This window comes from Camellia sinensis, unplaced genomic scaffold, assembly GCF_055761805.1.
Source record: "Camellia sinensis isolate YWXY unplaced genomic scaffold, ASM5576180v1 Unanchor1, whole genome shotgun sequence".
NCBI classification, from domain to species: Eukaryota; Viridiplantae; Streptophyta; class Magnoliopsida; order Ericales; family Theaceae; genus Camellia; species Camellia sinensis.
This window is the reverse complement of record NW_028128987.1, coordinates 13,124,161-13,137,990: the sequence shown is the minus strand read 5'-3', so window position 1 is coordinate 13,137,990 and position 13,830 is coordinate 13,124,161. Positions and strand designations below refer to the sequence as shown.

Below are 13,830 nucleotides of genomic sequence, written 5' to 3'. Positions count from 1 at the left end.
AGATCTGTGGCTACTGCTTAGCTGCGCAGCACTGGATCACTCTCTACCCCTGTGTTGACTGGTCAACGGAGGTTGACGTGGCTAACATGTGGCGGACACGTGTCTGACTGTCTGACACGTGGCAGATGACCCGACAGGTGACGTGGCAGTTTGGCTGACGTGGCTACTAACCTGGTAAGCGACAGTCTGGCTGACGTGGCGCCACATGGCTGTTGACGTGGCAGTGACTTGGCAGTGCTGGTGGATGCTGATATGGTAAGTGCGCTGATGTGTCAACGACGTGGCGGCTGAGCTGGCAGTGACGTGGCAGCTTCCAAAAATAAATTGGAAATTTGTTTGGGGGAGAATTTTAAACCCTTGACCTCAAGGCTTCAAACCAAAGGCTCTAACCACTCTGCCAAGTATGACCCTTGTGACATAATTTCCATAAACAAATATTTAAAGTGTTTGGATTGGCTATAGAATGGTCATCTTCAACCTCTGGCCGTGCGTAAGATTCTGGTTTGAAGTTCCGTTTTGTCTGTTCTTTGCTGTTCTGGACTCCTCTCCTCAAGGGCTTCCTCCTGGTATGCTCAAAAGTGGATTTCGAGCACTTCGAAATCTGGGCACTTTCGAAAAAAATTCGATTTTTCACCACTCGAGCTCTGATACCAATTGTTGTGGATCGGGGGCATACCAGGAAACACACACAAGTAATAACACAAGAGATTTAACGTGGTTCGGCAAGTCACCTACGTCTACGGGCAGCGGATTTCACTATATGGAGAAATGGAAGAATTACAATTCACTCTCTCTCTCTCTCTGTATTCACTCTTAAACTCACCACACTTCCCTTTGCTCTCTCTACCTCTATTTATACACACCAAAGGGAGAGAGCTGGCTGGCCTTGCACATGGCCTGCTAGTCAGTCAAAGGTGGATCGTCTTCCTTTGCGGCTTGGCGGTTGGTAGCCGCAATCAAGGACATTGTGTGATGCTTTCACAATGAAGAGAATCACCCCTTTCACATGGGGTGATATCAACACTTTGTGCAGAGCTGTCGTGATGGGAGTTGGATTAGGACTGCAAATCATCTTTCACAAATACCCCTTCTATTAGAGTCAGAGGATGTAAAAGATGTTAATCAAATTCTATCCGTTCTATTTATGTCAGTCTCTACCAATTTCAGTGTGTTTATTAAGCAAGTTGTTGAAGCCCAAGGGAAGGATGGGCATGTTCCTTCAAGCGAAAGGAAGAGGAAAAGGCTTACTACCCAGGTGTCATTTATCCTCTGCTACATATGCTTCCTGCTACTCACATGTTGAAATTGAAACCTCTTTCCCTTCTCCCTTGTTCTTTCTAACTTCTCCCATTTTATCTGAAGATTATCTTATAATTTAGCTTCTTGTTTTTGGGTTTCAGGACCAGTTATTAATGCAATTACGGGAGACAAAATTGCATAAGCGAGTCGGCAAATGGATGGATTCTATGAATTCTGATAGCGGATTTGTGACAAGTTTTGGCAATCAGCATGCTTTGCTTGAGATTGCAGAATGTGGCTTCGGATGGGGTCAAGCATTCAACATTGAACCCTGGTTCTTCTGGTCGATTACACTCTACAGATTCAGCGGGTTCTTCAAAAGGCAATTATGATGGTGTCTTTGTTGAAATGAGTGAGCCAGTTACCTGCAGCAGAGAGCAAGGGCCTGGTAAAATGATCCAAACTATGGATCCAAGTCCAAGTGGCTGCAGTGTAAACAATGGCCATTTAATTGTCAATGATGCTCTAACGATGTTGTTGTTGGCCCTACCCTCTCATATGTGGTCTGGAATTAAGGAACCAAACCTATCTGCACAGTTTAACAGCCTTGTATCAATTGGGAGTGTTCCTCACATACTCAAGAAAGAGGTAACAGTTCTTCCTTTTCTTGTTTCTTACTTTCTTTGATATTATATCTCACTTGCATTAATTGGTTCCTTACTGTGTTCTATTATGTCTATGCTGGAATAACAAAGAATCTCCAACATTGTAGGGTTGCTTGAATCTTCAAATATTTACAAATGATGTCCAGTATTTCCAACATACATCCTCGATCTGATCCTTTAACTAGGAAGAATGGATACGGATACAATATGAATGCGATGATACGACAAAATTTTAAAAAATAGGATTTGGATACGGTTAGGATATGTTTATAAAAAAAATATTTTAAAAAAATTATTAGTAGTCAGTTATGCATGAGCTCAAGAATGTTGAGAAATCATATTGTAATTAAATAATACAAAATACTAATCTTTAATAATTAGATATTAATTTAAGTTGGTAGCTAGTTTACTTCTTTTAACTTTTAATTGGTCTTACAAATATTTCATTTCAATATCAAGTCTAGTAAGTTTTTATTACAATAATAGAATAGCGATATTTAATTTTTATTTTATTTTCTAATTGACATGCATGGCACAATAAGAATAAGTCGATTTGACAAATTAAATTACTTTACTTCACTATGTTCTTCTTATCAAAGAACTAAGCAAAGTATTAATTTATTTTATTTTATTTTTTTTTTTGTATTTATCCTCACACTTATAATATATTATAATGCTATGCAATAAATACTACAATTCTAATTTTGTGAAAGTAATACGGGACTTGGAGTATCCGATTCTTCAAAATTAATTAAAAAGTGTCCGATACTTTTAGTAAGTATCCAATACATATCTGTGAATATCTAAGGAGTATCGGTATTTGATACGGATACAATACGGATACGTTGCCTTTTTAGAAGTGTCTGTGCTTCATAGTCCTTTAACCTTGTTGATTCCTGTGTTCCTTAGTCTCCTCTTATGCTATCATTCAATTGAAAATTGAAACCTGATTCAATGGTCTATTATTGTGTCTCTAGATCTTTTTAATTTTTTTTGATTTAATGAGTTCGTTGGCTTGAGAATGCATGGTTAATATTCTATGTGATCTTTGGTGTGGTGTTGTATTTGGTGGCCGAATCTGGTGCATTTTCAGCATGATGAAAGACTTCATTGAAAAAAGAGAAAAAACAAACAAACTAGAAAGGAAGAAAAAGCCTATCCTTTGCAGATGACTCTGTAGAGCTAGTAGTATATGCTTTTATAATTATAATATAATGTTATGTAAAAATGCATAGAAAACATGTTGTAATAGATGATATAAGTTTCTTGTTTCGCTCAATGAATTGCTTCTCTTGAAACTTGAAGGTGAGTTTTGCTCTCTCAAATTCTTAAGAGGTAGAAAGTAGTTGAGTTCCTTATTTTTGGACTGCTATAATTACTATGCCTTTACTTCTTGGACCTCATATTGATACTGATTACTAACTGAAGCCTGCTCACATTTTGCACCTTAGCTGTGCTTGTGATTTTTATTTAGGTAAATTGCATAAACACTCCCTGGGGTTTCTAACAAATACCGGGACACCCTACAGTTTTCTGAAATTACTAGAAAATCCCTGTCAAAAACTAAGGGTTGACAGATGTTACAACGTGCTTGATTTTACTTGTTTGCCCTTGTACCAAAAATGATTATTTCAGCATTAATGTTAGCATTATGCCAAAATAAAGGGCTGTCTTGTGATTTGCTCTCCTCCAACTCTACCATGAATGGATACTTATGTCTGCAGAACAATTCAAGAGTATTATTAGCATTACACAATTTTTGCCGATGACAGCATCTTTCCTAATGATTGAGCAACCAAGGGGTTGTTTTTGCATATTGTTAGTTGAAGTATTAGGTGTTTCTCAATTTTCAAAAAATTCAGGGGTGTCGATTTACTCAAGGTGGCAACCCTTTCCTAACAGTTCAAGGTTTTGGGACTAGGGGTGATCAAACAGAGATGACATGCTTCTTTTTATTTATTTATTTTTTTAACAAAGGTGATGTGCTTCTTTGTACTTGATTTTCTACAATTTTCATTTGATGTACTTTTTCATACATGGAAATCCTTATATTATTGTTATCTAAGCAAATGTCATTCAAACGTATCATTAGTGGCAAATTTAATTGTGTTAGTGTTCTATATATTAAGTGATTTTTATGCAATTTGATAGGGGTGTACTTGGTTCAGTTTGTTCCAGTTTTGAGGTAAATTAAAAACAGAACCGATTTCAACAGTTTCAAAAATTTAGGGAACCAAACCAAATCATGTAAATTATGGAATAGAACCAAACCAACCAACCCTGTGGAAAGCGGTTTGGTTTTGATTGATAACGATGATTCCAATCCTAAGAGCGTTCCACAAATTATATCTTAAAAACTTGCCTTAATATTTTCTCTCAAATTTCTTTTGTTTTTTTTTTCTTTTTACCTCCTTTCGTTTATCTTTTTTTTTTTTTTTATAATCTTTCTTTTAATATTATGCTTTATTAATCATCTCTCACAGTTCTAAAAACATTCTTTATCTATGTAAACATATATTAATCTTTCTAATCTTTATCATTTGGAGATTGTTGTTAGTTGCTGTCTGATGATGTTAAATGATGCTGATTTAGAGTTCTAATTTCTGTTCATGGCAAACACAGGTGCTGAGATTGTGTCAACAGCTCGAGTTTCTTATGATGGATATTGGTTCAAATGCTGTGCATAAGGGGCTAACTACAATATCAGACTAAAGTACACTGAAAGAGCCATGGTTCAAGAAGTTTACTATGTATGAATGATTTATACTTTAAATTTAAAATTAAGTTATTACTATTTTAGGTTGGAAATTGGTATAATGTTGTATGTATATATATATGCATTTTTTATTTTATTTTTGGATGACATAAACATGGTATATATAATTTATCTAATATACTAGGTTTATCATAGTGGGATTTTGCTAGGGCTACATTATTTAATAGTATTTTTATAGAGGGTATTTTTGTCATTTCAATGGCAATATTAACACTGTTGAATGCAATTTGGAGGCCCATGTAATTACAGAAATTACAGGAGAGGTTTGTGTAATTATCAAATACCTCAGAGAGGTCTATGTAATTAGCCCTATAAATAAATAAAATAGAATTTTATTTTTGTAATATGTTGATAAATAAATTTAAAATCCAACTAACAGTTATTATTTTATATATTAATTTCCATGATGATTATGGGATTATGGATGGAGTTTGAAGATGGGTTTGGCTTCTTTCATGTTGATCATAGGTTCTGTTTCGATAATCCGAATCGTTCACTTTTTAGTATTCGTTGAGTAGAATATTAATATAAAAAATTAAGATGGATCCCTCAAATTCTTTCATGTTAAGATACCAACATGAGAGAAATCCAACTCTAAAACAAATATGATTCAAATATATAGCTAGTGATGTCCAATCATCTAGATTTTTTACATGAATATTCTACTCAATGAGTCCAAAAAAAGTAAACGATTCGAATTATCGGAATTGATTTCAAAATGGGCCTACTAAGTATAACTGTGGGAGAGTATTTTGTGAATGATAGCACGTGGCTAAGGTGACATCGGAGTGTTAGTCGAGGTGCCACGTGGCCTGGTCACGTTGCCGAGGTGATCTCGGCTAGGTCGGGGTTATCTGCGGAGATACCAGAATCCGAGATAAGCAGATAAGGGACAAGAGTCCTAGAACATGGGAGGGTCTTAGTTTGGATAGCGATAAGGCTCAAGAAGAGTTTATCTTTATCTAGCTAAGGGTCTAGGATGAGCATGAAGCATGAGTCCTATGGAGTGAGGCTTCTAGCGGAACTAGGTCACTGCTGATTATAAAAGCAGCGCACCCTCGTGGGTCTAAGGTAAGTTCTTTCTTGTGAGATTAAGCACAATTTGCTATCTTTGAGAGATATTTGATTACTGACTTGATCGTCAGAGTGCCCACAGGTGGACGAACCATCGCCAGATTTTTATCTTTCTGTGACAGGTTGTTTGGACTTAATCTATTTTCCCAGTGCTCTCCAGCTGAGTTCCCCATTTGGTTGTGTGGTCGGAAATCAACACCCACAATAACCACTCTCTCAAATTGAGATGATAATTTGAGGAAAACCAAACTCTTTTAAAATATTATTAAAGGTATCTTAGGAATACAAAATTACACTTGACATGAAGAAAAACAAATGCTTCATTATGCTAACTCCATTATGTTAATGGGTGTACTGTTAAATTTAAAAAATATAAATTTTAATTTTAATTTAAAAATTTACATATTGTCTATGTAGACACCCCATTTTTGACCGTCCTCAAGACTTGGACGTCACCGTTTGAACACTCGGTGATCATCCATGTTTGTGTTCGTTTGGAGTTCCCGGAGGTCTCGGCTACGCGCCTTGCCTCAGGATCTCCGAATTCGACCGTTTAGTGTCTGGTTTGGCACCAAACACTTGTGTTTTGCCTTTGGGAGGCAGGGTAGGGCTTGTAGACCATCCCCACCCACCGCCGGCAGTGGCTAGAGGTCACCGGCTGGTTTTTGTCTCCACCGGCAATATAGTTTGCCGGTCGGCATATTTTATTGCCGGTCGGCACTATTTAGTGCCGGTCGGCACTCTTTTTGGCCAAAATGGCATTTTTGGCCGGTCGACTACTGTGCATCTGCTTTTGCAGATATTTTAAGACAGCTGTCTTGCTTTTTGCTACCCTCCATACACGTGTATGGAGGGATCTCCCTCTTATGAAGCTTGTCTTGTAAGCTTTACAAGACAAAAAGCTTCTATAAAGAGAGGGGCTCTCTCTTGTTGCAAAGGTTGGAGAGGTTAGAGACTTGAGATATTTTAGAGGGCTTAGACAGCCATTGTTAGGGTTTGAGTTCTAGGGTTAGGGTTTGATACACTTCCTATCTCTCTTTTTTACCCTTGTGTGTGTAAAATTGTGTTTTAGTCCATACTATTGCACACAAACACATAGTGTTTCACCATCACTTAGCTACTGAGGTTCTAAGGGGTTTGTTTTGAAGTTTTGGAGCTGATTTCAAGCCAAGGAGGGCCATTGGAGCATCATTGTTGAAGAGGACTTCAAGGGTAAGAATCTTACCCCTTTTTCCCCCATTCTTGCATTGTATTTTTACCTGTCTTAAAATCGTTTTTGAGCTTAGTGTATAATACAAAAAAGTTCTGTTTTAGGCCCTCTAAATTTTTTGTTTAGAGTGTTTTGTGGTTTGGAGGTGTTTGACCCCTCCTAGGCCTTGAAAGGCCTCTTTTTGTGCTATTTTGTGCATGTTTCGAGACTTTGGTGTTTGGGCCTCTTCACCACTAAAATCTTGAGGGATTTCAGTGGTGAAGATGGTGCCTTGAAGTCTCCAAAAGGGGAGGGCCACCCCCTCCCTTTGTTGTCCTTGAAATGGACCATTTTTGGCCTCTTGAGAGAGCATCGTGTTAAAGTGTGTATTGGCCATGTCTTGGTTGCTTTCCATGCTTAATATGTTGTAATATACCTCTGTTTTTTGTTGGTTTTGGTACTCCATGCATGCTTAGCATACCTACCATGTAATGCCATGTTTATGCCTCAATGTGCCTTAGGTTGTTAGCCTTTGTTCAAGCATGTTTTAGGCTTAGTCTTGTGAAGGTTTTGTGCATATTTTGCCATGTTTTAAGTCTGTCCATAGTTGTTTGGGTCGGATTTGGCATGCTTAGTATAGCTCCTTTGCATTCGAGCTTGTATGCTTCGAGTATTTGAATGTGTAGTATGTGTTGCTCGCATCATTTCGGTGGTTTGGAACCACCCCACGTGTTATTTCAGTCCTTTTAGCATGCCTAAATGTTTTCATTTTGTGGTCCTTTTGTTGCTTCAAGAGTTGATGCTCCATGCTTCATATTTGTGCCATGATGTATACCTCTAGGATTAGGTTACTTGGATGCCATCTAAGTGATTCTTGAGGCTTGTTTTTGCATGATTTGGGACTGTTTTGACTCAATTTGGTCATTTGCTTCATGAGTCATATGATCATGCTTTAGGTCCTTGGGCCTCGTTGCATGTTTGGCTTGATTTGTTGCTTGGTTTGGCTCCATGCTTTAACATGATTTTCAATGCTTATGTCACATGCTAGATGTCCATGATTACCTTCTTTCAAATGTGTTTGAGAGTTGTTCAATTTGTGCCTAAGTATTGGCCTTTCAACATGTGTATGTGTGCATGTGTATTTGGTCCCTCATTATAGCACTTTAGCCACTGTTTTGGGCCTTATTAGAGCTGCCTAAATCATGTCTAGGACCACCTTTTCATTGGTTAGCATTGCCTCATATTTGTTTGTATGCTTGCATGAGTGTCTTGCCATGCCATGTTGCATCCTTAGCTTGTATGCCTAGGTTGCATTGCATCTTGCATGCATGCCTTGTTCCTTGAATTGGTGATGGGAATTGGGCCTTGGTTTGTTTGTATGGTTTGCATTTCATTTGACATGAATGTTGCATACTTGGTTCTTTGGGCCATCATGCATGGAAATACGTGATTGGTGGTCCGAGAATCGAGACACATGCCCCTTTGAGTCATTACCATGATAAGGGACATGGTTGGTGCATACATGCCTTGAATTGTGCTGCCATGCTTTGCCTTGCCCTCTGTTGCTGTGAGTTGCAGGTTCTGCAGGCTTTCTTTGCCGACCGGCAGTATGTATTGCCGACCGACAGTAAATCACCAACCGATGGCTTTATTTTCTGCCGGTGGTTACACCGCACTGCCGATGGCAATTCCATTCAGTCGGTGGCACTCCCCAATGTCCAGGGATGCAGTCCTGAGGTTTTGGCAGCCTCCAGAGGAGCAAATGAAGGAAAACAGAGGCAGCCTATGCATGGCGGCGCATTTCCGAGCGGGACCGGGCATGCATTGCATCGAGCCCTCCTCCCGAGGCGGTTTATTGTTTTTCTAGCTTTAGTTAATTTGCTTAGTTGATTAGGCAATTTGTAATATTTAATTAGCTTGCGTAGTTAATTAATTTGTAATATTTAGTTGGCCCCTCCGAGTGAGGGCAATTCTGTAATAAGTGTGCGTGAGTGGGTGTATGTCTTCCAACCTCACGTCTTTCTTCCCTTTTATTTACCTGCTTATGATGGTATATTAGGGCACGTTTAATTTAGCATACCTTATGCCATGCATGTGTGCATTCATGCATTTATACTGCATGCATTAGGCTCGGTACATCACGCTAACTGCATTCGTACTTTAATTCACAAATTGAACATGTGATAATTGATCGCATTTCACATGCTATGTTTAGGGTAGCCGAGCCTATCTAGATTGCATTTTTGCATGCGATGCATTAGCCATTCTTAACATGAACTAGGACGTGCATGTTTGCTAACTAGTTTACTGTTTTGGCACGGAGTACGATGTACGTATTTCCGCTTTAGCATATCGCATGAGTGTGAATGTTGCCATGATAGCATGCTTAACATGTGGCTAGATGCTTATGTGTTATAAACTGCTTGGATGCCTGTGGGTGAAGGTTGGATTGTTTGAGTTGGAATAACTCGTTGAAATCCGTGTTTTAGCCTACTCACGAGTAGCAAATTCCAAAGCGCTTTTCAAAACAAACGGATATGCAATGCTTATTTCCAAATTAGGCAATCTAGTCTATACTTGTTTGCTGTGCGCGTAACATAGTAATTCTAGGCTAACAATTGGCATAAGAATGCATAAAGTTTTCAAAATCGGATATCACGGTTAGTAGAGGCCGGTCTTCGGACCGGGCGAAAGGGGGTGCTCATAGCTGACCTTCCCCGATCGTACCCAAGCTCCCGAGCCGAGACAACTCCGGTGATGACGGACATGTGGCCTTCGGCACCGAGTCAGGGTTTCCTAAATTCTCCCATTTAAAAATATTTAGGTGGCGACTCTGTATCTGGCAAAGCAGTCCATGTTTGGCACTACTTTTTCAAAAAAAATCTGTTTCTCAAAACGATTTGCCAGATTTGGACTCTTTGGTTCAAATTAAGAACCGTGACACAAATCGAGTCCGAACTGTAGCATGAGGCCCACGGGCGCGTCCACAGTCTATTCCTCAAATGATAAGGGTTACTTCGGTCTTAGTTTCGAGTATGTTACAATTTGTGTTTCATAGATATAAAACTAGATATAGTTGAAGCATTTCTCAGCTATTTCTTTCGACAAAACAATGATTGTGTATATACATATATTATTAATTTAAGCCTTTAAAGTATATATTAAGATAGTTTTAAAAAAAATATATATATATATATATATTTTATTACACGCATTTTAATATTGGATGATAAATCTGTTTATGTTAAAAAAAAAACTTATTTTGATAATTCAAATAAAAAAGACATAAGTATTTAATTGGTTTTTAACTTAAGATAGTGTTAATGAGTGTCTAAAGAAAATTAACGAGTAAAACATATTTTATTAACACAAACTTTTATAGCCATATATATTAATTTTATATTTATTATCAAATACCCAAAACTCATTACCAAAATTCATGATTTTATTAATAAATAGGTAATATATTTAGATTTTTTTTTTAATTATAAATCCCTATTAATATTTGTCTTGAAGAATAAAGACAATAAAATAAATAAATAATACTTTAGTCTAAGTCATTTATCCTTAGGGAGTTAACTTCTCTCTATTTCCATGTTTTCCTCCTCCCTATGAATGGCAATGGGCCGGGGCGGGGTCGAGGATTACACTTGCCGTCCCTGATCCCCGAAGGTACAAAATTTTCCGTCCCCGCCCTCGATTCCCGGTGAGAAACCCATCACCCTCACCCCTGCCCCTAACGGGGATCGAGTTTCCTCCACCCCAAAAAATCCCTGACATTTTTTTTTTTTTTTGTGAAAACTGCTTTGAAGCTCTATGGAGGATCTTTCTGGAGACCTTTGAGCTCTTTCAAGATCTACTTTGAAGCCATCAATGAGTCCCATCTCTCTCAAGAATTACGAAAGCAAGATCATAAAAATAAAAAATAAAAACAACATATCATTATCATAAAAAAAAAATAACAACAACAACAACAAATCAACAGATCATCATCAAGAGCAAGGAAAAAAATGTTGACACAAATCTAACACAAATCATCATCACTTCATCAACAACAGATCTAACATAGATCTTATAGATCTGAGCTCAAATCTATAATATATATATATATATATATAACATATAGAGAAAGAGAGAGGAATAGAGAGAGACAGAAAGATAGAGAAGAGGGAGAAGCTCCAGATATGGGGCGGAGGAGGGTGGCGGAGAAGATCGGCAAAGGAGTCAGTAACGAATTGGCGCTATGAAGAGGACGAGGGCCATGAGGTCCATGGTGGCTCTCTTTTCTCTCTCTTTCTCTCTCTCTCTCTTTTCCTCATTCTCATTTTTCTCATACGAAGCTCTCTTTTATCGCCAAAAGTGACGATCAGAGCACTGTCGCCGCTGTCGAATAGTGATCTACGGTGAGGGATTAAAATCAGTGAGATATTAGAGAGAGAGTAGAGGGAAGAGAGAGTGAGTGACAGAGGGGTATACAATAGAGGGGTATATATATATATGAATGTATAAAGGGGTATAATAGTAATTTTAGTTAAGGGAAACGGGGACGGGAATGAGGACGAGGATGGGGATGGGGATGGGGATGGGGATGGGGACGGGGACGGGGACGGGGACGGGGACGGGGACGGGGACGGGAATGGAAACGGTCTAAGGTAGAGGTTGGAGAATGTATCATCGTCCCCAGCCCGTCGATGGTATTTTTTGGGAAAATACCATTATAATTGGGGTCGGGGGATCGGGTCCTGGTCGGGTCGGGTTCAAATCGCCATCCTTACTCCTCCCTAGCAAAAGAGACATTTTAAGGAGAGAAATGTTGTAAATTTGCAACCAAAAATCCCCATGATATGGAATTTGGTTAATAAGATTAACAATATAAGGTCTGCTATATGTTGAACTTGCCATCTAAAAAATGTATGACGTTTATGTTGTGGATGTTTTTACTGCGACTTCTCCAAACTTTTTTTTTGCCCCTCATTCTACTTGTGAGAGTGAAATTTAAGACTTCTCTTAGGACAAATTTGATAGCCAAAAAGTTAGCCACTTACCTTTGGTTTTACCAGGCTCTTTCTTATCACACACGTTAACTTCTTTCTATTCTTATACTCTCCTTCTACCCTCATTGTATCTTCATCTCACATCCAAAATGATCAAACCCTTGCATCAGCTTTTACATTATTTGTATACCTCATTAGTCACTGCACATTTTTTTTCCCATTGGTATGATTTCACCTTAAACGATTCTTGCTAATTTTACGATGTCTTGGTGCAGGTTGATGGGTTTGGCAGTGGTCTCTCTCTCTCTCTCTCTCTCTCTCTCTCTCTGTGAAATTTGCTTTTTATGATATGAATTAGTGAAATTTGAGTCAAATAGAGAGTGAAATTTCACTGTGTAAAAGAATTTCACTAATTGAATGGAATCGTGCTGAATTATGCAATTTTTAGTCCTCAGTTTGAATATTTAAGGTTTCCATTAGAAACTAAGGTGTCAATTCACCCTCTCAATTTTGCAAGTTTATTTCTCAAAATTTTGAATCCTTTTGTCTCTAAAAATACAATAAAATCTTACTACCGAATGAAATTGTGCTCAATACAACTTTTTACTCATTCATTTTGAATAATTTAGGTTTCAATTAGAAATTAATTGGCCATCACTTTTGCAATTTTAGTTTGAGAAAATTATTAATAAGTTCTATTTTACTTGGAAAATTAGAATTGAATCGTATCGATTTTCAATATGGACAATTAAATCTTTTTTTTTATATATTGTAAATTGTTCCCAGGAAATTCAAATCTCTATAGTAGTATATTTTATTCTAATTTTTACTATTCTCATTAAAATATAAACAAAAATTTGTTTAAATTTTATAATTAAAAATACTTGTCATTGTTGAAATTAAATAAAAATATAAATATAAGATTCATCAAGTATCTCACATATTGAAAAATATATAAATTTGTTACGATATTATTTTGTACTACTCTATTGAAGGAATTTCAATAAACTTTGGTACTTTTGGATTGTTTACCATTTTTTCCCAAAAAATAGAAATAATAAAAACTAATATATTTTATGTCTTAGTTCTTTCAATCCGATTGTTGTTTATGATTTTGTTTAATATAATATTCATAATTTTTACAATTTAAGTAAATTAAAATTGTTCATGAAATTATTTATATTAAATGATAAGGGTGAAATTGAAACAATCTTGAAAGAAAAGTAAAATTTGGACTTAATCAAGTTCATCATATAACAAAAACTATATGTTCGAATCAATTTTGTATTAAAAAAAAATAGACAGTGAAAAAATAAATGATTGACATAAAACTAATTCGAACATGTACTTGTCGTGTAACGCCCTCAAAATAATACATAAAACCCATCACTTTAGACATGCATTGATATAAAAGAAACCAACCATTTCTATTCATCAGAGTAGTTCTTACAACAGTATTACATGTTAACAACAAAAGCAAATGCCCTATGGGCTTACAGCTTTCCAAGTTAACACCTGGTTACACAAAATATACACAAAAAAAAAAAAAAAATCCTTGGCTTGATATACATGTAATACAAACAAAATAAACAAAAAGAGTCTTCAACTCTCATCATCATCCAAGCTATATCCTTGGAGGTGGCATACTACCTGTACCTGAAAATAATGTCCCATATAGGGTGAGCCAACGCCCAGTAGAGATATGCTAAACACAGTATGAGCAATAACTAAGACATTAGCAATTGATAAATGTTCAATTTCCATAAATCAATTCATAACCCATTCTCATTTCATGACCACAGTGTTCATGTTTCATTTCATTTTCCATTTCTTATCAATTTCACAATTTTCATCAACGGCTCAGAACCTGGCCAACCACTTATATGAGACAGT

General features: G+C 37.0%; 1 protein-coding gene across 1 annotated transcript; it reads left to right on the top strand.

Moving 5' to 3' along the window:
- Positions 1–205: 205 nt before the first annotated feature.
- Positions 206–4,616, top strand: LOC114271994 (glutathione gamma-glutamylcysteinyltransferase 2-like). Its single transcript, XM_082910615.1, has 5 exons — positions 206–255; positions 1,168–1,255; positions 1,401–1,533; positions 1,601–1,887; positions 4,527–4,616. Exons 1-5 carry the CDS (start codon positions 206–208, stop codon positions 4,614–4,616), a joined length of 648 nt encoding a protein of 215 aa, XP_082766741.1.
- The last annotated feature ends 9,214 nt before the right edge of the window (positions 4,617–13,830 follow it).